The sequence below is a fragment of the Etheostoma spectabile genome, chromosome 3 (assembly GCF_008692095.1).
Source record: "Etheostoma spectabile isolate EspeVRDwgs_2016 chromosome 3, UIUC_Espe_1.0, whole genome shotgun sequence".
Lineage (NCBI taxonomy): Eukaryota > Metazoa > Chordata > Actinopteri > Perciformes > Percidae > Etheostoma > Etheostoma spectabile.
In genome coordinates, this window is record NC_045735.1 from 15,093,877 (window position 1) to 15,120,190 (window position 26,314).

At 42.6% G+C, this 26,314-nt stretch overlaps 3 protein-coding genes across 7 annotated transcripts in view; all 3 read left to right on the top strand.

The window, feature by feature from the left end:
- Positions 1-17,799, top strand: part of tiam1b (TIAM Rac1 associated GEF 1b) — a 67,992-nt gene extending 50,193 nt beyond the window's left edge. For 4 of the 5 annotated variants that reach the window (XM_032512144.1, XM_032512147.1, XM_032512145.1 and 1 more), the window contains exons 14-27: positions 1,577-1,789; positions 2,217-2,314; positions 7,053-7,238; positions 11,487-11,555; positions 11,887-12,012; positions 12,120-12,228; positions 12,785-12,964; positions 13,060-13,178; positions 13,254-13,362; positions 13,464-13,522; positions 14,132-14,237; positions 14,329-14,416; positions 14,510-14,682; positions 16,245-17,799. In XM_032512144.1, the coding sequence (XP_032368035.1) occupies positions 1,577-1,789; positions 2,217-2,314; positions 7,053-7,238; positions 11,487-11,555; positions 11,887-12,012; positions 12,120-12,228; positions 12,785-12,964; positions 13,060-13,178; positions 13,254-13,362; positions 13,464-13,522; positions 14,132-14,237; positions 14,329-14,416; positions 14,510-14,682; positions 16,245-16,705 (2,096 nt within the window). In that variant the 3' untranslated portion in view covers positions 16,706-17,799. Of the gene's footprint in view, positions 1-1,576; positions 1,790-2,216; positions 2,315-4,315; positions 4,553-7,052; positions 7,239-11,486; positions 11,556-11,886; positions 12,013-12,119; positions 12,229-12,784; positions 12,965-13,059; positions 13,179-13,253; positions 13,363-13,463; positions 13,523-14,131; positions 14,238-14,328; positions 14,417-14,509; positions 14,683-16,244 lie in introns of those variants that run through there. The other variant, XM_032512148.1, reaches the window with a different exon arrangement.
- A 3,679-nt stretch (positions 17,800-21,478) lies between these two features.
- Positions 21,479-22,555, top strand: LOC116687066 (claudin-4-like). The gene has a single exon (XM_032512159.1). It carries the CDS (start codon positions 21,609-21,611, stop codon positions 22,296-22,298), a length of 690 nt encoding a protein of 229 aa, XP_032368050.1. The 5' UTR covers positions 21,479-21,608; the 3' UTR covers positions 22,299-22,555.
- A 2,109-nt stretch (positions 22,556-24,664) lies between these two features.
- On the top strand, positions 24,665-26,136 carry cldn8.2 (claudin 8.2). Its single transcript, XM_032512157.1, has one exon. The coding sequence runs from the start codon at positions 24,754-24,756 to the stop codon at positions 25,633-25,635; it is 882 nt and encodes a 293-aa protein (XP_032368048.1). The 5' UTR covers positions 24,665-24,753; the 3' UTR covers positions 25,636-26,136.
- Positions 26,137-26,314: the final 178 nt, after the last annotated feature.

Sequence of the window (26,314 nt, forward strand, 5' to 3'; positions counted from 1 at the left end):
TTACTTTATTCTGCGTCTCACAAACGTTCTTCTTTGGGATCCAAACACCTCAAACTTGGATTCATCCGTCAACACTTTTTTCCAGTCTTCCTCTGTCCAGTGTCTGTGTTCTTTGCCCATCTTAATCTTTTTCTTCTATTGGCCAGTCTCAGATATGGCTCTTTCTTTGCCCCTCTGCCCTGAAGCCCAGAATCCCGCAGCCGCCTCTTCACTGTACATGTTGACGCTGGTGTTTTGCGGGTACTATTTAATGAAGATGCCAGTTGGGGACCTGTGAGGCGTCTGTTTCTCAGACTAGATACTCTAATTTACTTATCGTCTTGCCTCCCACTTCTTCTTCTACTCTGGTTAGAGCCTGTTTGTGCTGTCCTCTGAAGGGAGTAGTACACACCGTTGTAGGAAATCTTTAATTTCTTAACAATGTCTCGCATGGAATAGCCTTCATTTCTAAGGACAAGAATAGACTGTCGAGTTTCAGATGAAAGTTCTCTTTTTCTGGCCATTTGGAGCGTTTAATTGACCCCACAAATGTGATGCTCCAGAAACTCAATCTGCTCAAAGGAAGGTCAGTTTTGTAGCTTCTGTAACGACCTAAACTGTTTCCAGATGTGTGAACATGATTGCACGAGGGTTTTCTAATCATCAATTAGCCTTCTGAGCCAATGAGCAAACACATTGGACCATTAGAACACTGGAGTGATAGTTGCTGGAAATGGGCCTCTATACACCTATGGAGATATTCACCAACAACCAGACATTTGCAGCTAGAATAGTCATTTACCACATTAGCAATGTAGAGAGTGGATTTCTTCAAAGTTAAGACTAGTTTAAAGTTATCTTCATTGAAAAGTACAGTGCTTTTCCTTCAAAAATAAGGACATTTCAATGTGACCCCAAACTTTTGAACAGTAGTGTATATATGTATGTGTGTGTGTATATATATATATATATATATATATATATATATATATATATATATATATATATATATAAAATGCACCATCTCTTCTGGCCTCCTTTTAAGAGCCAGGTAAAGCTGTGGCTTAGAGCTCACCAAACGTGTAATCACCGCTAACTTGTGTTTTCATTTTTTTTTACTAATGAATAGTCTTGTTTTTTCTTTTTTTCTTCTTTTCTTTTTGTTTCTTCTTGTTTTTATATACTAATTGCTACTATCCTATGTCTTTTATACTGTAACTCCAACCTGCCTATTGGACTGCAGATGGAAATTAGCCCTCGGGCTACAATCTGGCACATTTGCATGTTCTGTTGTGCGTGTTCATCAATGTGCGTTGTCCTGAATTAATAAAATTAATTAATACTTCCAAAGTTCTCAATGCTTGGGTTGACATGTAGGGACCCTCATTATGCTACAGTGGAAGTGTGCTGCTATTTTGAGCCTTGTTAGTGGCATAGAAATGACGACTTCTTTTTACTTTACCAGCTCCCCAACTACTAGCGGTTAGTGCTAAAACTGGTCACATTCAATTAGCATGAAAACATATCCCAGACAACGGTCGACTCTGTACCCATGTGTTATTAATGTGTGGACGCGTGATGTGTTCCTCCTTTGCAGGTCTGAATGCAGGGGATGAAATACTTCAGCTGAACGGAAAAGACTCTCACGGTCTCAACTTCTCAGACATGAAGGCGGCTTTCTCTCAAGCTTCGCTGGCTTTGACAGTCAACACCCTGCCCTCCGTGGAACGCCGGCAGCTCTGCTACCTGCCGCCACGCCGCTCTGATGCAGAGGAAGATCTCTACACGGACATCTTCTCCCAGAGTCAAGGTGAGCAGCACCGTCAAACCTTTCAGTCCCATCTTAACATTTTGTTTCCCTCCTTCATTGAAGGTTACAGCCCTAATTAGCCGAAGATGTAAGTACATCAAAACTTTGGTTTCCAGAAATCCTGCACAGTGTATGAAAGCCTTTGATTGCTCAAGTATTGGTACCCAGCTGTCCTGAAATCACTTTTTACCAAAGGATATCAAATGGAGCAAAAAAAGCTATTCTCAAGCTTTGATTTTTTTTCCTGTCTCCTGTGCAGAAAAGATTCCTCGCTAGTTTCATTTCTGCAAACACAGTGAACCTAGAGGATGGCAGGCTCTTAGCAGTCCGGCTCTACATACAGATCGTTAATCTTAATAGAAATTGACAAAGCACGGACTATACAGTGTTCAGTTGAAGCTCATTCGTGACTGTCACGTTGTTGCAGAGGAGATCCTGGACGACGGAGTGGGACTGTTGCTGGAGAGCTCAGGAGACAGCCTGGACGACGACTCTGAGATCTTCAGCGAGTTTGAGTGCAGAAAGGTAAGAGCACCATTATAGTATTGGTTTGTGGAGCCTGAGGAAGTGTCACTACAGAAAACATCCAACAGTGTGTGTATCATATGATGTGCTGGCTCCTGTGCTCGTCTTTTACAGTTTCCCCCTCAACTCTGTTATAATAAGAGCACTTGTGTTTCACCACACTCTGAGGCTCCATGTGGAACTGGCTTGTTCTATGTTGTTTAGAACCCAAGAGCACTGGCCATATTTATACCATGCTTTTTGATAGAGATCTGCGTCAGGTTCCTCTTTTCCTTTCATGTTTTAACTGCACTTTGTAGCCTCTAACATTATGAAAAATCAAAGGGACCTAGATAATAATGTCCACTCTTTGCATCAGAGACTCAATGCAAAGTGAAGTATTCACTTTAAATGGAACAGCCAAGTGATGGATGTGTCTTTGATTCAGCTTGCATTCTAATTGCTTAATTATATGTGGTGATTAGGATGGAGGTAATGAATGGAGGTGTATTCATTTTCACTGGAAATGAACATTCAGACACGAATTACAAAAGGAGGACGATCGCAGAGCAGGTTTGGCAAGTTGAGCTGAAAGAAGTGCATTTTCCCATTTAGCTAACAAGATGACTAATTCCTGTTACTCTGCGTAAAAAGTGAGCCTCAGAGTAAAAAAGAAAACATTTAAAATGACATTCCTCCTTTTTGCAACTAGCTGACTTCAAAGGATGAGTGGGCTCGTGCTCATGGAATGCTGATTGAAGATCAGTTTATATCTTATCAAACCATCTGCTTGCTACATAACTTGTCATTGTACCAAGTGGAATAAGAGATGGCAGGATCGCTGTGAGGCCCTCAGTCCTCCCACTTACCATCGTTATCACTGCTCTTTTATCCATTTCCTTTTTAATCCCATCATTTAACTTCTCTTATTTAATGAGCAGCAGTTTTATTTTTTTTGTTAAATTCCTGTGTAATAAGGATTAACCATGCATATGATTAAATATAAAGATATGGATTAAGGAAATGATCAAAAGTGTGTTTTGTCCTGTTAGATTGTGTCTTTTGGATTGAAAGAGTTTGGTGAATGTGTAAGATGCTGCACTCTGAAAGTTCAGAGATGAGTTAAAGGGGCGCTATGCCGTTTGGGCCATTTCTTCGCTTTGTTCTCGCCTTTTGCTACAGAGCCCCCCCCCCCACAGGTTTCCTTATAGAGCCCCCCCCCCACAGGTTTCTCTATATTTAGTCTTTGAATGTGAAATGCAGTATTAATGTTGAGCACCAGCTCACTAACTGATAACAAAATCATACCATTTCCTTGTGAATTGATCGGCTTTCTGGCTGTGCTTGACAAGTGCTCCACTTGTGGTCACCATGGTGACTGGTGCGTATTTGAACTTTTCTTACAACAAATGTTGGTACAGTCGAGTACGCTCGCAGCGACACCTAGAGGGAGTCTTTAGTTTACAGCAAACTCTAAATGATCAGCCGTGCCCTGCAGAAGTGGTTCATCTTATTCTGTGCTTTGGGACTGAGACAAACCTCTTTGTCAGTACACTCAAACGCATCCTTCTACTTTTTGCCTCTGTACTTGTTCTGGCGTCGATTTAGATGCTTGCATTGGTTAGCGCCAGCCATTCAGAGCTAGGACTCAGACGGACTAAACATTTCCCACTCTTCCTTTTTCTTCACCGTCCGGTGCAGCCGGCTCCTTTTTTGCAGCTCCCCTCTCCCCATCACTCTCTCTCTCTATTCTTTATTCTACTGCGGTGTGGCTCATCCAGCCAATCTCGCTCCAGCACAACCTTAAGGAGGAGACTCCTTCCCTCCTTCCCTCCTGCTCCCTTGCTCTCTCCACGGTCGGGGGGCTTATCCAGACTCATTTCCAATGCTGCTGGAGTTGGCCAGACCTTCACACTCACACTGTGTGCCTGAGTTAGAGAAGAGGGGGAGAAAACAGTAGCATATCAGTGACAGAACTACAGCAGACTGCGAGGGCGGAGAGAAGGAGTTGGAAGGCTGTAAGCACTGGTGGGCGGAGAGGAGGAGGCTGAGCAGCTTCACCCATCCTTCATCACAAGCACCTTCTCTTTTTTTCTAAACCGAGGAGAGACTAAAGGGCTGAGATATGTTTTGGAGAGGCGCAGTATAGACTTGACTTTTTCTTTGTCCACCTGCACTCTGCACCTGGGGATGTCCGTCCTGAAGTGGAGTAAACACAGTAGGCGCTCGTCAGACTCCATCCATGACATGCTTCATCTGGTGAGATTCCTTACTTGTTTCCTTTTTCTTGCTACTGCTGGGATAGATGGGGAGCTGCTGCTGTCTTATTCCAGTGAGAGTAAAACACCTTTCCTCTTTAGCATTTGTTTCACACACGTTTCCTCTTGGCTGCTACAGTCAGACAGGAGGAAGCTGTGAGTCACTGTTGTGGTGCAGAATTGCCCCATAATCCCTGAAGTGCTCCACAGGCTGTATGTAGGAGCTGGGGCTCCACACGTCGGATCTGACGCCACACGCCGAGCTACCCTGACCCTTGTTGCAGAGTTTTCTCTCTCGGCACTTTGAGCTGGGATCTTTGGCTTATCTCAGTTTCAGAGGGCAGACATGCAGTCTTCTCCCTGCACCATCATCAGTGCGTTCATGCTCTCAAACCGTTTTTAATCTATATTTCATTTGCTAAGGAAAATGCTAGTCTCTTGGCATCTCAGTTTTTACTCAAGACAGCCTTTCTTATCTCCATATTGTTCTTTTTGTGTGATATTGAAGGCTTTGATCACTTCTCCCTCCCTCCCTTCCTCATCATCTATCCCTTCACTTCAATCTGCCATGCTATGACTGTCCATGCACCCCAAGCTGCCATGGTGTTAATTAGTCTAGATTGTGATTGTGAAGACTGTGACTGGACGGTTGTCTTATAAGGCTCAGTTGACTAATGGGTAGGAATGAATCGGGGTTATTTACAGATTTTGCATCTTTTTTTTGTCTTGCAAATTTGAATGGCATGCTGCTGTTTGCAGCTGTCTGCTGTTGACTTCTTTACTGTTATACTTCATTTGACCTTCCTTTTTGGGCTAAATCTACACTATTCCATCAGTAGAGTACTGGAGGAATGAATACATATATGTTGTACTGAGGGAAATGGTTATGTCTTGGGATGTGACATGTTTTTTTTATAGATGCTTATGGAGCAGATCTTGATCAATCCGTTTTCTCATGCTGATGCTTGTGTGTGTGTGTGTGTGTGTGTGTGTGTGTGTGTGTGTGTGTGTGTGGTGTGTGTGTGTGTGTTCAACATATAACATTATTACTGAATCAGTGGTAAATTTATTAATGAAGGCGTGTCTCAGGGCAATAGACATTTGTCAGGCAACTTTTTTTTTTCTTTTCAAACCACTCTCTAGATCTAAATGGTTTTGTAAATAATGGAGATTACTTAAAGAACATGCTGCCTTTAATCTAACATGTTTAATCAGCAAAAAACATTATCATAGTTGACAAAAAGCCTATTGCAGCAGCTCTTTCACTACCGAGTTAGCATCAGTGCATTGGTGTAAATTTCCTTTGCAGCGGTACATTTACAGAGCTGCTAGCTCTTCCCACTTTATCTGTTGATCGTGGAGGGAGCTGCCCGGTTATTTTGGGAACATTCAGTCGTGCCTCACATATGGATGTCTGTCGGATTAGACAACATGCTGATAACCATTGTCATTTGCAAAGCTGCATGAAAAGATTTATTAATTTATAATTTATTCATTATTTTAGTTAATGACATCTAACCTAGGGTTGAGTCTACTTTGCATCTCATCTAGCATTAATACTTTTTTGTGCACAGTCATTTTTTATATGCACTTCTTTTGAAAAACCGTTTTGATGCCCTCAGATTGTATCTGAGAATAATAACGTTCCATCTTCTGCAGCTGTATGGAGGCTATATTATTAGTATTTCCCAGAGGAGTGACATGACAAATTGCTTCTGTCCGGCCTTTTAAAATTCCTCTATTACCAGCCACAACTCCGTTACACACTCAGTGGTGTCAGTACCTGCTAGTGGGACTTATTATGTCGCCATAACTGTTTGCTCCCTGGAACTTTCTCAGTAAACCTTTGCGTCATCTACTTTAAATCAAAGTCGTTGATCTATTAAATTATTTCCTCATAAAATTGAATGAGGTTTTGATGAGTGTCAATAGAATTATCTCTGTTTTGTGTTTGTATTGATGTAAAATGCCAAATGCCATTTTGTTGTGACCTGTGAGGCTGTAGCCTGTTGCAATCAAAGTAACTGTGTAAAGCCTTGTAGGCTGTTGCGGAGTGGGGTCTATTTTGGTCCAAAATGATAGTCTAATCAATGCACATCAGGGCTGGTCTCCACGGCAACCCGCACTGTATGTGGACAGACAATGTTGTGTATGTTTTGATTCTGTAAAAGAGATGAATCATTACACCACCGATCCGGCAGTAGGAGGAAAACACCAGGGAAAAGAGGGATGTGAGTGAAAGAGAGGGAGGCGGAGAGTCATTGTTATGACAGACTGAAAATAGACCAAATTAATTTTAGGTCTGCCTCTCTACCTCTTACCAGGCTCACCCTCTGCACAGTTATGGATCCGTCCACATCAGTGGGTGGAAAGTGGCACCTGCAAGTTAATATTTGAGGTGCTGATTCGTAGATCTCGTTCTTTTTAGGAGTTCAGGTTGGAGTTGCATAATTGCATCACATTTTTCTTCAACACTTTTCTTTCCTTCCATTCTTTTGTAGAGTACGGAGCAGGTCGCTGCTTTCTGCCGCAGTCTCCATGACATGAATCCCACCGAGTGTGTGTCCTCTTCGCCTAGCCCGGACTCGCCGTTTCCCCCTCCCTCAACTCTCCGACAGCTCTCTGATGCCGACAAGCTCCGCAAAGTCATCTGTGAACTTGTGGAGACCGAACGCACCTATGTCAAAGTAAGTGTCACTCATGTTAGTTGTAAGGGCCAGATGGTCTGTGTGAGTGTGCATGTTCCTCCTGTACATGGATCTGTGTTTCTGTCTGCCTCCGGTTGTGTTAGCCCTACGCATTACCTATTCCACATGACCAATACATATTTATCTCTGTGTCCCAGGAGACATAAGGGGGACACAGCTGTGCCCTTGCCTGGATATTGCCTAATCTTTTTTCTGCCTGGTATAAATGTGGCTTGCTTGAATAACTGGGTTAGAGGGTATGTAATGGGATAATGTCAGGCTATCTAAAATGTCATACCTCATTACAAAGGGCACATATATACTTATTATAGAAATTACATTATGCCTGATATATGGTGTATTTGCTTGACATGCGTATTGGGAAGACATCATCAATATTTGGCAAATTGAGCAAACGTGTTTGGCACAACAAGAAGTTCTCCTTGATCCCCAAAGTCTGTGTATACCAAACCTGTGTCCTTAGCAGCTTACTATACGCAAGTGAGACATGGACAACATACCGCTGGCACGAACATCGCCTCCACGCCTTCCATTTTGTTGCTGCCTTGGTTCTATACTGGCTGTATGCTGGAAGGACCATGTGCCAAACTCTCATACTTGAGCAAACTGGCTCCAGTGACCTGTACGCCATCCACCTCCAATGGGCTGTGCATGTTTATTGAATGAATGACACTCACCTCCCTAAAATCGTACTATACGGCGAGCTGGAAAAGACGTCATCAAGAGGGATCTTAAGGTCTTCTCCATCAATCTGGACAACTGGGAGGGACTCGCAAGTGACAGCTCCAACTGGCGCGCAGCAGTTAAAACCGGCTGCAGGGACTCTCGAGGCCTACGAGTCTTTCCTGGAAGAGAGGCTCAGAATGGGAAGCAGTTTGTCACACGCGACATGAACGGCAATAATTAACAAACATTCAAAGAGATTTCTGGTGGACTTGGGCTATTTGTTCAAATCACCTTAGAGTCAAACAAACGTGCCTTCATAATATGTATGTCTGCAAGTTTCAGTTGTTGGACTTACTGATGATATAGTGAAAGGTATAGAAACCATTGAATGGTAAATCAATGTTGCAAAGGTTGGTCATTAAGTTGTTTGTTAGTCATACCTTATTTTTCTTTGTCCTAGTTGGTCATTTTTAGTTACGTTTGGCTCATGTTATTTTCAAGACTACTCCTTAGACACTCTTGGGGGCTTTTAAGCACCTCAACTCATACACACAGGTTAATTAGCAGGCATTCATAGTGTTTCTGTGACCTAAACCTAAAGGAGGAACATGTTTGCATGTTGAAGACATTTTACCTTCTAACAAAGAATTCACTTATTTGTTAATAAGAGGAAATATTTGATGCTAGTCTACTTAGGAGGTTGCTTGAGTTGATTTATGTAACGATAGATGTGTAAATCCACTGAAATGTTGTTAGATGTAATGAGTTGAATGTTTCCCTACTTTTTGATTTGATTGATTTAATAGGCTTTCTACAGTTTAGCTTACAGTGGGGTTCGAAAGTTTGGGCACCCCAGGTAAAAAATTGTTTTAATATGCATAAAGAAGCCAAGAAAAGATGGAAAAATCTCAAAAAGGCATCAAATGACAGATTAGACATTTGTATATGTCACATGAAAACCCCATGAAAGATCGAGGTAGAGAGGGAGTGACCCTGCCTGGAGGAGGCCCGGGGCCCCCGTCTGGAGCCAGGCCCAGACGGCGGGCTCGTCAGCGAGCGCCTGGTGGCCGGGTTTGCCACGGAGCCCGGTCGGGCACAGCCCGAAGAAGCTACGTGGCACCCCCATCTCCATCCCATGGGCTCACCACCTGTGGGAGGAACCGCTGGGGTCGGGTGCGCTGCCATATGGGTGGCGGCGAAGGTCAGGGGCCTCACGGACCAGACCCGGGCGGCAGAGGCTGGCTCTGGGGACGTGGAACGCCACCTCTCTGTAGGGGAAGGAGCCGGAACTTGTGCGGGAGGTGGAGCGCTACCGGTTAGATCTGGTGGGGCTTACCTCTACGCACAGTCTCGGTTCTGGAACCGTACTCCTGGATAGGGGTTGGACTCTGTCCTACTCCGGAGTTGCCCAGGGTGTGAGGCGCCGGGCGGGTGTGGGGATACTCACAAGCCCCCGGCTGAGCGCCGCTGCGTTGGAGTTTACCCCGGTGGACGAGAGGGTCGCCTCCCTACGTCTGCGGGTGATTGGGGGGAAAACTCTGACTGTTGTTTGTGCATATGCACCAAACAGGAGTTCAGAGTATTCGGCCTTCTTGGAGACCTTGAAGGGAGTCATGTATGGGGCTCCAGTAGGGGACTCCATAGTTCTGCTGGGGGACTTCAACGCACACGTGGGCAATGATGGAGATACTTGGAGAGGCGTGATTGGGAGGAACGGCCTCCCTGATCTGAATCAGAGTGGTTGTTTGTTGTTGGACTTCTGTGCTAGTCATGGATTGTCCATCACAAACACCATGTTCGAACATAGGGATGCTCATAAGTGTACGTGGTACCAGAGCACCCTAGGCCGAGCTGTCAACTGATCACCATCTGGTGGTGAGTTGGGTCAGGGGGTGGGGGAGGACTCTGGACAGACCTGGTAAGCCCAAACGCGTAGTGCGGGTAAATTGGGAACGTCTGGAGGAGGCCCCTGTCCGACGGACTTTCAACTCACACCTCCGGCGGAGCTTTTCGTGCATCCTGTGGAGGCTGGGGCATTGAACCTGAGTGGACAAGTTCAAAGTTCCATTGCTGAAGCTGCGGCGGGGAACTGTGGTCTAAGGGTCTCAGGTGCTTCAAGGGGCGGTAACCCACGAACACCCTGGTGGACACCGGTGGTCAGGGAAGCCGTTTGACTGAAGAAGGAGTCTTTCCGGGATATGTTATCCCAGAGGACTCCGGATGCAGTTGCAAGGTACCGATGGCCCGAAGGGCTGCAGCCTCTGCCGTGACAGAGGCAAAGCAGCGGGTGTGGGAGAAGTTTGGAGAAGATATGGAGAAGGACTTTTGGTCGGCACCAAGGTGCTTCCGGAAAACCATTCGCCACCTCAGGAGGGGGAAGCGAGGAATCATCCAAGCTGTATACAGTAAGGATGGGACGTTGTTGACCTCAACTGGGGAGGTAATAGAGCGGTGGAAGGAGCACTTTGAGGAACTCCTAAATCCAGCTGACACGTCCTTTGTGGTGGAGGCAGAGCTGGAGGATGATGGGGGATTATCGTCAATTTCCCTGGTGGAGGTCGCTGAGGTAGTCAAACAACTCCACAGCGGCAAAGCCCCAGGGATTGATGAGATCCGTCCAGAAATGCTGAAAGCTCTGGGTGTGGAGGGGCTGTCTTGGTCGACACGCCTTTTCAACATTGCGTGGAAGTCTGGGACAGTTTTATTGAATCAATTTTTCCTTCTACTCGTGAAATGTTCCCTGTGCCACTGGCTGCAATACACCTTTTACTTTAACCTCATTGGTCAACAGAACTTGTTCCCACAATGCATCAGGCTTGTCTATATGTTCATGATTTTTGTGGTGAGGACGGAAAAGAGGTTTTCTTCTGATGACTCTTCCATGAAGACCATGCTTGTACGAGTATCTCTTTATAGTGGAATGGTGTAGCCCAACTCCAGGGTCTCCAGGTCTTTCTGGATGGACCGGTCAGTCTAACGGGGGTCTGGACTTGCTTTTCTCCCAATCCTGCGAGCTGTTCGGTCTGATATTGTTCTTGGTCTTCCAGATCTTTAACTTCCACTGTTCCTGATGACGGCCATTTCTTAATTCCATTCCCAACAGAGGATATCGGCATCTGAAAACGCTTTGCTATCTTCTTCTAGCCTTCTCCTGCTTTGTGAGCATCAACTATTTTCAGTTTATTTCCATCTTTTCTTGGCTTCTTCATGCATATTGATGCAAATTTTTACCTGGGGTGCCCAAACTTTCGCGCCCCACTGTAGGTAACTGCAGCCGTTGACATTTATGTTATCGGGTTTACGTTTTTTGTAAAGTGCTTTCCCTGCGACTTAATCACTGTGTTGTTGTGAGGAGCTGTGTGTTTTTCATGTCTGTTTTCCAATTAATGACTTGGGAAATCCTGAATCAAACATACATAACTCTTGTCTTGACAACAAATTGTTGAATGTGGTCTAGTGTGGTCTTATGTGGTCTAGACCTACTCTATCTGTAAAGTGTCTCGAGACAACTTTTGTTATGAATTGATACTATAAATAAAATTGAATTGAATTGTCTTGCAGGATCTTAATTGCCTCATCGGGAGGTATTTAACCCCACTGCAGAAAGAGACCTTCCTCACGCAGGATGAGGTATGTCAAATTTGAGCCTTTTGAGGGGTAGTTGGCTTTTAAATGCCAACACTGTTTAAATGTTCTAAGAAAAGTGAGTTACATAATCACGTGAAGAGTAGGCTCTGAACGAGGACAAGAGGATTGGATGATGAGAGGGGGTGGTTTGCAAAGTAAAGAGATGTTTTACATGCACTTGCAATAATGTAATTCATTTGGTTTTATCATGAGTACTTCCATGCTCCAACTGTAGCAGAGGGCTAATATTGGATGCACCAGAAAAGATATTGGAAAAACATTACAGAACACATACTGTAACGGTAGGAGAATTTATTTTTGACTTTTCCTCCAGCTCGATGTACTGTTTGGGAACTTGCCGGAAATGGTGGAGTTCCAGGTTGAGTTTCTCAAGACCCTGGAAGATGGGACTAGATTGGTTCCAGATCTAGAGAAATTGGAGAGAGTGGATCAGTTTAAGGTATACCTTCTTTGAAAAACCAACTATGTGACTGTCAACAAGCATTTCAACACCCATAAAGTCTTTTTTAAGTACTGTTTGGGTAACTTCCCTTCCCTTTATTACAGAAAATCCTCTTCTCCCTGGGAGGCTCGTTCCTGTACTATGCAGACCGTTTTAAAATCTACAGTGCTTTCTGCGCCAGCCACACCAAAGTTCCTAAGGTCCTTGTAAAGGGTGAGTAAATGTGCTCTCCTGGGCTCAAAGGAGGGGATGTAATCCTTCATCTACCATCTGCCATATCCTGCGAGGCTTCATAAATCTGCTCTGCAGAGTTGTCGGCCAGACAGTTGTCCATTTGACCTCTGCATATTTTCAAACTGGTGGCTCCCAGGGATAAACAGCCCTGCAACACTCTGATATATAATGAGCAGTGTTGAACAATTTGTTCTAGCTAGTACACCCACTCCCTTTTAACATTCGAGTGGATGGCTTTGTTTGCTGCAATAACATTCAATGAGTCAACTAATAGTTTGTGTATTGGTCATTTCTAATGCAAGGCAAAGTAAAACAAACACTAACTGGATTGGAGTTATGCCACAGTAACCTTGGTTATTCCTGCCAACTTCAGCTGAAAACAACTTAATCCTTTTTGAGAACTGTCAATTAAAGACCATCAACAAATGTATCCAAGTAAACTAGAATTATCCGTGCATGTACACAATCAATTGTCCAAAAGACAAAACAATGAATAACATGTAACATGCATTAAGTGTTTTAATGGTCATTCCAGCCAAAACCGATCATGAATTCAAGGCCTTCCTGGATGACCGCAACCCCAAGCAGCAGCACTCGTCCACCCTTGAGTCATATCTGATCAAACCCATCCAAAGGGTGCTGAAGTATCCCCTGCTGCTGAAGGAGCTCTACGCGCTCACAGACCCCGACAGTGAGGAGCATTACCACCTGGATGGTAAGATGAAAGCATTTTGACAGGGGAGTGCGTGGGTGAATGCATACAGTCCCAACAATGCAGTGCTAACTGTGTTGCTTTTTGCTCGCCTTCAGTTGCCATGAAAGCCATGAACAAAGTTGCCAGCCACATTAATGAAATGCAGAAGATCCACGAGGAGTTTGGGGCAGTGTTCGATCTGCTTATCACTGAGCAGAGTGGTGAAAAGAAAGAGGTAGGTAGAACAAAAGTGGTATGGCTCGTTCTGTTGTATAAAGAGCACATGTGGAGTGACTGTTGCTTGTGCCAGGTGGCTGATCTGTCCATGGGTGACCTGCTCCTCCACACCAGTGTGACCTGGATCAACCCCCCTGCCTCCTTGGGAAAAGGGAAGAAAGAGCCCCAGATAGCTACGTTTGGTATGTCAGGGATGGGTTTCCTTCATGATTACGTAGTGAGGAGGTCGAAGTCATCTGAAGCCTTTTAGTGATAGTTGGTCTTTTTTCCCATTGCTTTTTAGTGTTCAAAACAGCAGTGGTCTTTGTATGCAAGGATGGATCCAAGCAGAAGAAGAAAATGGTATGTGTCCACACAAGCAAGATGCCAACACCAAAGCCCTTTTAAAAATATAACTGATTTTGTTAAAGCACTGTAAATTCCCTACCCATGTGCCACTTTCAGTTTCGGTCCAGTGGGTCACTTGTCTAGGCAGAATTAATCAGTTCCTCGGATTTCACAGCCTTTTCTTGAGATTGTTGCCGGAGCTTTTGTAAAAAGTTGCTCTTTAAAATTAAAAATCTCCTGTTTTGAGGAGAATAAAATGACTCTAGGCTGAGTTTTCCTTGTAACTTTACCAAAAAGTCAGGATGCTGAAAATGGCTAGTGGATTTAAGACAAATTTATTGAATGAATCAAATTTGAGCATGTCTGTCAGTGGCTTGTTGATCTTCCCATTGTTAGTTTCCTATCCTGGGACACACATTCATACAGTTTGATAAAGGATTTATTGGACATTAACTTATCATTGCACTTACAATAACGAGCAGAGCTGTCCTGGACATGTCATCTCTGTTTTTTGTTGGAGTACGAAAGAACTCGCAAACTCCTGGAGGGATTGATTGAAGCTGATTAGAACTGGATGGAGCTCATTTTACACGATATTTAGAAAAATAAAATGTTTGATTGCAGGGTGGCTCCCATCGTGTCTCTATGTCGTCTGAAGAAAAAGACCCCTTCCGATTCCGTCATATGATCCCAACTGACGCACTTCAAGTCAGATCTTTGGGCAACGCAGGTAGATAACTATTGAAATACATTATTCTAAACTTAGATATGATTATTTCAGAGAACCTCAGATCACATGTGAGTGTTGATTACTTTCGCAGATGGCGAGGGCTCGGCTGTGTGTGAAATTGTCCACATAAAGTCGGAGTCGGAGGGAAGGCCAGAGAGGACATTCCAGCTGTGCTGTAGGTGAGGATCTCTTCTAATGGAGGTTCATTTCCACTGATACAGCTTCTATCTACAGAGTGACAACTTGATAACATGCCCTTCTTCCTCCCTCAGTTCCCCAGAGAGTAGAAAGGACTTTCTGAAAACAGTCCATTCCATCTTGAGGGAAAAGCACCGCCGGCAACTCCTAAAAACGGAGAGTTTACCCCTCAACCAGCAGTATGTGCCCTTTGGAGGAAAGCGCCTCTGTGCCCTGAAGGGAGCCCGTCCTGCCATAAATAGAGCAGGTAAATGCCAGCCTATAGCTCCAAGTGTCCCAATTCTGAATTTGTTCCTTCTTACCTGACACAGATTGGATGCTTCAGTTGAATCTGAGCTTTTCATTAGGGTTTCAACCACATTTATAGTTCTTTAATGTGGATAGATTGGATTGAAGACTGTATTCAAGCAAAATTCCAGTTAATATCTTGATTTTTGGCAAAGGATATTTTTGAGGTTGGACTCCTATGCTATCAATCAGAGAGGCCTTGATCACATTTTTTTTGGGGGGATTAATGAGCAATATCTGCCGATAAAAGGCGCAAATCATTTGTGTTTTGTTTAGTTGTAGCGGCTGATGTAGCTGTGTATTAGGATCTCCACCAGGTGACAGTGTAACCGGCTATATAATGGTGTGCCACTCTTTAGTATTAGAATCACAAGTCCGTCTCGTTTCTTATACCCTTTCCTCCGTCAAATTAGGATATTCAAGTTCCAAGACTCCGTTCCCATTGCAAGGAGACGAGGATGTGCTTTAATTGAGTCAACTGGCAACACCTTTATTTATGTTTTTATATAAAAATATGTCAACTTACAAAACTGGTACATTTATTTTAAAAGAACTAATTATTTTATTTGGTTGTCACCGTAAATTTTAAACACTACATTCCTGTGCGACCGCTTTCTGTGAAAAGATAAGGCAGTGCAATTTTCTGTTCCCATGTTAAAATCCAGTCCTGCTAGTAAACCCTAACAACACGTTAGCCTCCCATTAGCCACCGGAGGAACTGGAGGTCACTGCTGTAGTCTGAAAAACACAGATGGGAAAAATGTTAAACATTGTGGTGCGTTCAAATACCCTTTTCTCATGTTTTTTTTCTTTCTTTTAACAGCAATTTACTGGTGAAAGTAATAATTATGTACTCCTTTAAATTCCCCTTTTTTGTGCTGTTCTAAAAACTGATTCAATCAGAGTCAAAACATTGAGCCGAGCTGTTGCACCACTATGTTAGAGGGATGATATGATATTGCAAGCCATTATCTTATTTTATTATTGAAATGAATTGTTCCAAATAGAGGCAGTTTAAAACGAGGCAACCAGAGCCGATGCCCGGTTGCCAAGCCACATTAAAAAGCTAGCGTACAGAGCGCACCAGGAAACGGGAGTTTCAGCTTACAGTGCCCAAAAGCGGCTGAACCATTATACAGCCACGGTTTGTATTCACAACTACATTTAAACTCACCTCTGCAAGAAATGAAGTGGGATTAATAACAACGCGTTTGATTTCAGACCATAATGGCAACTCTTGGTTGAAATAATGACCAATCAGGGCATCCCTAACTTCAGTTAATAGTTACTACAATTCATGTTATTTTTTGTATTTACAACGCAGGTAGGCAACCTTTATTATGTAATTATACTGTGCTCTAACAGTATTGCTCATTGTTGCTTAATCAACAAATTAAGTTTTTTTTATCTAGTACTCAAAATGTGAGAAATGACCAATGCTAATGGTGCAACAATCCATAGTAACATCCTCAAAGTGTTAAATAAATAATAGAAATGAATTATTTGATGTTTTTTCTGCAGCATCTGCACCAACCAGAACTCTAGGCAGAAGGAAGTTAGTGCGCAACCGTTTCACCATAGACACCGACATTGTTTTTGATGGCGAGCCTGAACAGGACCTTGCTTCACCTCAGGAGCCCAAGTCAGATCGGCTGCAGCAGGACAACAAACCAGATGAGCCGCCGCCGCAGTCCGAGTTAGCAGGGGACACAGACCGCTGGGTGGAAGAACAGTTCGACCTAGAAGAATACGAGGACCCGGAAGAGGTGAAGGAGACAGACATTCTTAGTGATGAGGATGACGAGTTCTACCAAAAACCCAGAGCGCTGGCCGCTGAGGCTGACCTGGAGGCCCCCGTCATGGCTTTGTCCTTGGAGAGTGAGGAAACTGAGGAGAGCGGGACACCTGATGATGTGAAGCAGAGTGCCGTGATCAATGAAAAGCAAAGGGAGAAGGATGAAATTTGGGTAAGAAGGCAGTGATCCGGTTCCTCCCCAGACTGTGGCTCCATAAAGATCAGTCTTCACAAACAATGCATGGGCATTGACATAAATCGCACAGCTAAGAGGAGATATATCCTTCCTTACCTTACGTTGCTGAATGCTTTTTGTACAGGTAGGATCAGTGGAGCAATAAAGGAATCTAGAACGAGGACGCAGTCCCAAATCAAATGCTGTTACATAGAAGTCAAGTGTTAGCCCGGAGAGATGAACTAATGGTACAATCATGGAATTAATCGTTTGCACATTCGGGCAGCATTCTATAGTCCTGCCTGCTGTTGCCAAATTTGGGTATTGTGAGAACATTTGGTATTTGTTTTGTCTGTATGACTCAAAGATATTATCATAGTTAAGGGCTGTATATTGTTTGTCCTTAAAGAAATAGAATAATTGCAAAGGACAGTATTTTTTGCATAGTTTACTGTACTTGTACATTTTGACATGAATATACACTGACACGTTTTGGGAATATTTTTTCTAATTATGCATATGATTTTGATCTCTTGTTTTACAGACTTAAAGCTATCTTTTTAGCCTGAAAATTATTTGGTTTGCTCTCTTGTGACATTTAATAGTGGAATTACTGTATGTTTTAGCCCTTATGTCAGAGGCTAGGGGGATTTTACATTTGTTTGAACTTAATCCTGTTTTACTTGAATTTGCCGTTTTACATTTGTTGCTCCAGTTTTGCCATTTCAAGAACGCTTAATGTTACATTTCATTCTTAATACTTAGGGGTGCACACTCTATTGTAGAGCATTTGCACATCAGTTATTTTTAAAGATCTTGTGTGTTAAAATATTTTCACTGGTAATGGATCACAAAGCAATGTGTTTTTTATTTATTCATATGTAAATTCATTTGTTAGCAAAAAACATTAGTAATCTTTTTTCACAACGAAAGTCCAAATTTGCGCAAGCAATCAAGGGGAAAGACTTGCAGTATGCCGAACAGTGAAAGAAGTCATACTTGTAAACAACTCATTGTGCTACTAAGACTGCATTTTTATTACTGTGTATATAGAAAAGTGTATTGATATCATAATAAATACAGTTGTTTCCTACTTATAATTCAAATCAGCTCTGTGTAATGATTGTGTGATTTTACTCGCGGACGTCATCCCTGCAAAACACTGTTCAGACATGCCTGAGAACAAAAGACCTGAGCAGCTAATCGATGCTCTCCGGCCTCGAAGCTACCCACAAAGAGACTGCAATTCTAGATCAAAAGTAGGAAACTGAACCAGAAGATGTTAAAAGCCACTTTGTCTGAATGATGGGGAAGGAGCTAAAACTTATCACAGAAAGGATAAAGAAATGTATGTGGTCAAGTTTTAACTTCAGACAGCTGCTCTCACTTAAAAAACCCAATCCTATTCAGGCAGGACTGAAAAGTATGGAGAGTGTTATGTCTACAATAGTTGAAGGGAAGGCATTCGGCTGAATATTTCTTGTACCATCGCTGGTCATATCAGTTACTCTTGTGGCACAACGATGAAGATAGACAAACCAAGCCAAGCCCATGGAGCGCCGCTTCCATGTGTTAAACAAGATAGTTCCTCTTACCTGGCTATTTCTTTGTCTGGCAAATGCAAGTTCCACACACACAATAATAAGATAAGTGGAACAAGTGTCAAAAACCATGGTGTCAAGAATGCATCACAGATAAAGGGAATTAGCAAAGAAGAACAGTGGCCACAAGTAGACCCGCCCCCGTACTGACTGAAAGACACTTCAAGAGCTCTGACATTTTTAACAAACATGAGCTTCACCAAATAACTATTTAGTGGAGGGCTATTATGTTGGAAAGAGCTTTGTTATGTCGCCCTCCCCGACTGGACAATTAGGCCGTTGATACCATGTTCCCACAGGTGGAATGACAACTGGACTACAAAAAAGCTCTCACACACACTTTCACTGGTTGACAGGTATGGTTGAAAGAGACCAAGAAAACAACATCTAATTAAAAGTGTTTCAGGTACTAGTGTTTAAATAAATCAGTGTGCTTTCAACCCTTTGTTGAACAGAAAGCCTCATCTAGTGGGCAATCAAATGGTTCAAATTAAGTTTCATTTGGCCAACACTGGTTTTAGGCGTTATACGTACAACTAAACCGCAATTCAACCCTCCTCTTTGAAATTCACACCGAGCCAGTCTACATAGGTCATGTATGCTGGTCATGCCAATTCAGAGCTCACCTGGGAGCAATGCATAACAATTACCTTAATTGCTAGAAATGGGCGGGGCTTTACACGTTCCATTCAGTAAACCGATAAGATCACATACTCTAATCCATCTATAGAGCAGCAGAACTCAGGGCTTGTAGCTACTTGAATCTGTCATTGTACAGTAGGGAGAGTTAAATAAAGATTATTTTAGGATTTTCTTGTAGTGATTACATTCTAAAGCACAAATAAATAACCATCTAACACTTATAAAATTAATCTGTCCAGATTGATTTCTCCTCCTCTGCAGCTGCTGGGAAAAGGAGTTATCCTAGAATCAATTTTACTAAGAATGCAGGAAGTTCTGTTTCTTTTCCCTCATTTAAGTGTTCTACCTTTAGTTGGAGACACTTACTTCTCCATTTAGCTTATGTGCTAGGCACCGCTGCACATGCCCTAGACACCATGAGATATGGCTCCAACAGCCTTATCTCCTCTTTATTGTCTCTGTGGACATCCTGTCAGCTAGACTCATTCCCCTTCACCAGCACCCTCACTCTTGTCCATCACCACCCCCAGATAAAAAGGAAAGATCACTACAGGCTCTATTGTGCTGAATCCCAGAGTGCAGAGATGGGACACAGTTGCTTTGCTGATGCCCTTGCTTTGACGCAACAGATGTGTATTTTACTCAAGATAAAATTGCAGAAGCTTGATTTATGGTATTCTCTTTTTATTTGTCTGAACTTAAAGTGATAGTAGGCAGGAGAAGGAAACCAGAATCTGCAAAAGAATTTGCAAAATGTTCTCAATCCTAGTGTGGCCCATGATTGTGCAGTCCCGGTTACAGACAGCAGGTGGCACACAGTCAGTTGTAGGTGATTATTTATTGGGCCACTGCACTAACACACACCTTACTGTGTAGTTACTTACTTCTCTTTACATCATACTTTTTATAAAATAGATCTCACATCAAAATCCAAAACTATATTGTAGATGTACGTATATTACTTTTTGTGTACTATGTATTTACTCCTTTCCCTTTGGATCGTATTTTTTATAATATCTATCTCACATCAAAATCCAAAACTCCAATACAGGTAGCTTGGGGTTGCATATCTACAGAACATAGTTCACGACACGTTTGATGCATTTGACTTTATAGGCACGTCTTTACATTTAAAACAGCTGAGCATGTGACGATAGTATCACTCAGCAAACCTGCTCAACAGGATTTCCAGTTTCTGTTCCTGTTTTGTGACCTCTCCTGCAACTCTTTCCATTTCGGTCGCTCCTACTTCTCACAAACAGTGTGAGCAACAGGGTGTTACCTCCCATAGACTACTGCAGTTTGAATGTAGGCGTGGCTCCTGTTAAGAACTATGAAATCCCATATTGTTCCTTTTTATCTGCAATCAGACCATCTCTTTTTTCTGAGGTTAAGTTAAAATTGAACATTAAACATTTTAATGCCAGCATAATAAGTGCCTACACTAGTTGAGTCAAAGTTACAACAAAGTCAATAATATATAAATAATATAATGATATAAAAAGTATCCATAAGCAGATCGACTGAGTGATGATAGATTTTTCATTATCGAGTATGGTAACTCACTCACTTAAATGTCAAGTCTTGATCCTTAATGAAGATGAGGAGCCTCACACTGAAGCCATAGAAAAACATTACATCACAAATAGAGGCTGACTTCAATGAAACGTCACTTTAATTGATGCCCATAGCACATGTCCAAAGATAGAAAACAGGAGTGGTCAGGGCAGAGCAGCCAGCATGGGCTCACTTGGGAAGCAAATGTGATCAAATAACTGGCTTTCTAGAGTGCTGCTGTTTTTGGCATGGGCACATAGTTTATCCTCACAAGTCACACAAAAAGATGCCGCCCACGTGTAGGCCTGCATGAAAAACAATTGGTGTGTGGGGTTTAGGGTGACCCCATATCACATGTTTTCTTGGGACAATGCAGTATTTCAGTCCAGAGTTGCAAACTGATTTTGAAACAGATTTAACAGATTGATTTTTTGAACAGTACACTAAAATGGGATTTTGAAAACATTTTAAAAGGCAACAAATGACAGATAGAGACAGAATACTGATTCAAATTTGATCAGATCTGACCTGAGTTTAGAGAGCCTGGTGCATGCTATCGACCTGTCAATCATTTTCTTAAACCCACCCCACGTGAGATAAACAGTTTTGATTAGCCTGTCCATGTTCTTGTCAGCTGGACATCTGTCTGAATGGGAGCAGGGCTAGAGGTACCTGACAGAGCAAATGAAACATGAGCTGGCAGATTCGGCTGGATTCCAGACTAGCAAAAACATGAATTACTTGCTCATGAATCTGGTCTCTAGGGGGGTAGATTGGGTACAGAATTGCTAAATACTACAGCAAGCTCGAGACGTGTAAGCTACATGTTTTCACATGACAACATAGGCTAGTTAGAACTCTTTTCATTGGCACATGTCATGCATGACGAGCAATGAAGATAAAATGTGGAAAACCTGTTTGTTTAGAAAATGAAAAACAAATGCAGATGTTTTTTTTGTTGCAGCTTAAACACTTGTCCAAATAGTCAAAAAACCAGTGGGATGACATTGCAGCCTGGTGAAATCACAGATTTAAAGCTTTGCTAAACCTATTGGTCGAGCAGTCTTTTCCATTAGATGACAGACAAGAGACAAAACTGCACTTCCCTCTGAGCCATGAGAGCAAAGTTGGAGGTCTTAGCCCTGGTCCTGGGCTTCATTGGCCTGATTGGGACCATAGCTGTCACTGCCATGCCCATGTGGAGGGTCTCTGCCTTCATTGGTGCCAATCTCATTGTCATGGAGGAACTCTGGGAGGGCTTGTGGATGGACTGCTACAGACAGGCCGACATCAAGATGCAGTGCAAGGTGTACGACTCGCTGCTAATTCTTCCACTCGAGCTGCAGGCTGCCAGGGGGCTCATGTGCGTGTCCTTAGTCCTGGTTGTCATCTCACTGTTCTTCACAGGATGTGGGACAAATAAGAGCAATTGTTGTGACGACAATAGAAAAGGCAAGAACATTACTCTGGCCTTAGCGGGGGGTTTGTATCTGCTTTCCTTTTTGACCACACTCACCCCCGTCAGCTGGGTGGGATATACTGTCATCAGCAACTTTTACAACCCAATGGTGCTGGATTCTCAGAAACGGGAGCTGGGGAAGGCCCTCTTCCTTGGTTGGGCCACTTCTGGTATTCTGCTGATCACTGCGGTCATCCTTTTGTTTAGCTACAGCAAACGTAGCTCAAAGGAGGACGAGCCCTACACCGATGCGCATCCTATGGCGGCAAGGAATGTACAGAAAGAGGATAGCGTGTACCTGGGGAGAAAGCCATCCAGCTTTCATAAGGAACAAGAATATGTGTAAAGATCTGAACTGTATTGACTAAATATGATCTTTCAACGTTCCATGTCTCTAAGATTTGAAAGATGTGGCCGGGTGGGGTCAGTGGTAGAGCAGGTGCACATATACGTAGAGGTTTAGGGCTCGATGCAGAGGTCCAGGGTTTCGAGTTGGACCTGTGACCATTTCCTGCACGTCTTCCCCCTCTCTCCCCCCTTTCTCACCTAGCTGTCCTGTCAAAAATTAAAGGTGGAAAAGCCCAAACTAATAATCTTTAAAAAAAATAAAAATAAAAGATTTGAAAGATGCTGCCTGAAAGTGAAGAAGATGCTAATTATGTGTCGGTTTTTACTTCCTATTTACACATTTGAATCACTGACTGTTTAAATGATTAATGTACTTGTGTTCTTATTGCACGATGAACGGTTCTCATCGTTTGTACTACAGTTAATGTATTCAGTGTGTTTAACAATACAATTGTTTTGTTGGAAATGTTATGCTACTTTTATTTATGACAGTTTCAACTTTACCATTTAGCTGTGTAGTAGACATGCTCTATAAGAGTCCTGAGATGACTTCTGTTAGGATTTGACAATATAAATAAAGTTGAATCGACTGCTCAATTGGTCTTAATCCTTTTGATTTAGTAATAGCTAATGATGCACACAGACACATCCACTTAGTCAACGGATATTTCAATAAAAAGGTTTAATTCTACATTTGCTTGCATTTTTCTAGTGCGTCATTTAAATAATTATACCATGCTTCACACAAAAACATCAAATACAAACTACAGCTACAGTGGCTTGCATACATTTACCCCCCCCCCATGCTAAAGTTGATTAAAAAGAGGAATAAAAAACATTTTTGGAAATTGATCTTAATGTCTTAAATTTTTTTTTAGGAAAATCCAACCTTTAAGGACACCAATTTTCTGTGTGAATGAATAATGTATTGTACATAAATAAATGTTCTTCCACTACAGGGGGTATAAGAATACACCCCCCCTCCATTTTACATGGGGGGGGGGGGGGGTGTATACTTATACCCCCTGTATTTTAACATAGGGGGGTGTATACTTATGCCCCTGTATTTTAACATAGGGGGGTGTATACTTATGCCCCTGTATTTTAACATAGGGGGGTGTATACTTATGCCCCCTGTATTTTAACATAGGGGGGTGTATACTTATGCCCCTGTATTTTAACATAGGGGGGTGTATACTTATGCCCCTGTATTTTAACATAGGGGGGTGTATACTTATGCCCCCTGTATTTTAACATAGGGGGGTGTATACTTATGCCCCCTGTATTTTAACATAGGGGGGTGTATACTTATGCCCCTGTATTTTAACATAGGGGGGTGTATACCTATGCCCTCTGTATTTTAACATAGGGGGTGTATACTTATGCCCCTGTATTTTAACATAGGGGGGGTATACTTATGCCCCTGTATTTTAACATAGGGGGGTGTATACTTATGCCCCCTGTATTTTAACATAGGGGGGTGTATACTTATGCCCCTGTATTTTAAGGAAGAACATTTATTTGTTTACAATACATTATTCATTCACAAAGAAAATTTGTGTCCTTAAAAGATTGGGGATAGGATTTTTCTAAATCTTTTGAATTAGGGCATTAAGATCAATTTCCAAAAGATGTTTTTTTTTTATTCCTCTTGTTAATCAACTTTAGCCGGGGGGTGTAAACTTATGCAAGCCACTGTAGGACTTTGTTCTACTGTTTAGTTATTTTAATTTTATTTTTTTAAGTGTAATTTCCCCATAGGCGATCAATAAAAGTGTTAATTAGAAATGATGAATTATAATTAACCATAAAAAGGTGAGAACTTCTGGCAAAGGGACAATACTGTGTTCCAATGAAACCAATGCTGCTCAGGTTTCTGTACACAACACCGCGGCAATCAGCTCAGTTTCCATCTGGACAGTTTGACATCTGTGAGCTTTCTGTTGGAGAGAGACAACAGATTCTTGCTATCCACCACCTACTGTACATAAATGATAATGTAATTTCATAACAATTGTGTTCAGAGGTAAAAAAAGGCCACATATTTATGTATTTTCAAGTTTCTAGAACATTTTAAACTATCCCGTTTGCGGTCTAATTTCTTGCTACTGTGTAGTTTTGCTATTACTGTGTTAAAAAGTCTCTTTAAAAGGAGAGGAAACATGTTTTGATCAACTTGATTTTATAAAGGGATTTCTTTTGTTTTTGATGTAGTGTTCCTAATCACAAGACCACATGGTTCATTAGCAGAAGCCGTTGTATTTGCATCCAAAACAAGCAGCATTTGTTGGTGTGTTCTCGCTCCTCTGGCTGTGAAGCAGTTTAACCAGTAAGGTAGCATTGCATCCTCTGCTTTTTTTAGTGGGTGTATAAGTTCTTCTCCTCACATTTGTTTCGTGACTTGGCAGAGTGCAGCCAGAGGTCTATCTTTGGCTTTGTGTGTGATAGCCGCGATGACCTCTTACACTGCTTACAGTGGCTACGGCAAAGCCCCTCCATCTTATGCAGGCTCTTACTACGATGAGAAGCAGGCCAAGACATATGCAGACTATCAAGAATCTGTATATGAGGAACAAAAGAAAATTAAGAAGAAGGAACGACAGGATGCCATCTGTTGTGAGGTAGTGGCCCTCATCATCGGTTTTGTTGGACTAATCGGAGTGGCAGCTGTGACAGGCCTGCCGATGTGGAAGGTAACAGCCTTCATCCAGGAGAACATCATTGTGATGGAGACCCGCTGGGAGGGTTTGTGGATGAACTGCTACAGACAAGCCAACATCAGGATGCAGTGCAAGGTGTACGATTCCCTTCTGTACCTGCCCCCAGACCTCCAAGCTGCCAGGGGTCTGATGTGCAGCTCCGTGGCCGTGGCCACCATCGCCCTCATCGTTTCAGCAGTTGGGATGAAGTGTACCAAAGTGGTGGACCATCGGGCTCGCACCAAGCATATTGTTCTTGTGGCTGGAGGCTGTCTGTTCCTTTTGGCCTGTGTCACTACCTTAATTCCTATATCCTGGACTGCCAATGTCATCATCAGGGATTTCTACAACCCTCTCCTGATCGATGCCCAGCGCAGGGAGCTCGGGGAGGCTCTTTACATTGGCTGGGTGACCTCAGCTTTGCTTTTCACTGCCGGAGTGATCCTCCTGTGCCGTCATGCTCCCCGAACCCAGGACGCAGAAGAGAGGGTTATATACAACCCCAATGGAAATATCTACCAGCCTGCATACACGTACCAGCCCCAGACGTACACGTACCAGCCAGCTTACAGCTACCAGCCTGCATACTCAGCACCCCCCCCAGGATCTGTAGCATACACACCAACTCAGTACTAGTGAGGCAAATCCAACACAAATGTGGACTATTTTTCTTTAACTTGCCACATTCAAGCACATCTGAAAGAGTGTGAATTGACTACTATGACCAATGGCTGTCACTGGAAATGGCCCTATCTTTCATTTCTTTCTCAAATAGGGCCAAGTGTATTGCAGATTAAAATGAATGATGAAACTGTAATTATGGAATTGTTTTGATCATGATGAACTGTGCTGAATTATTGTAAATGTTGTTTATTTCCATTTGCTTAATTATACAAAAGTATTTCAGTCATTCAGAAGTTTAAAAAAAATCTGAAATAGTAGTTTTTGATATCAGTGTCTTAACAGCCTCTGCTGGCATTCTCTGAGAATAAATTATGCACTAAGCCTTTTTACAGATAATACACATGCCTCCAGATGATTTGTATTCACTGTGGAGTTTTTGTTGTAAATGTACATACTTTTAAAGTGCTGGCCTAAATATGAGGTCAATTGTGGTTTCCAATAAAGGGATAAGGTCTAATAAAAAAGAAAACTGTCATTTGTTCTGTAGCCGAATTTAGAAAAGCAGAATTAATCAATAATCTGGGTGAAACTCTTGCTCACATGATGGCCAGTGTTCTTGAGTTTGCCTAGGATTTCAATCGTCTTACTAAAACTGCTCTCGTTCATGGGTGCGTACTTGGAAAGTTGTTAT

Excerpts from the sequence above, each read along its gene's own strand:
- cldn8.2 (XM_032512157.1), top strand. The coding sequence starts at position 24,754 with ATGACCTCTTACACTGCTTACAGTGGCTACGGCAAAGCCCCTCCATCT.
- LOC116687066 (XM_032512159.1), top strand. The coding sequence starts at position 21,609 with ATGAGAGCAAAGTTGGAGGTCTTAGCCCTGGTCCTGGGCTTCATTGGC.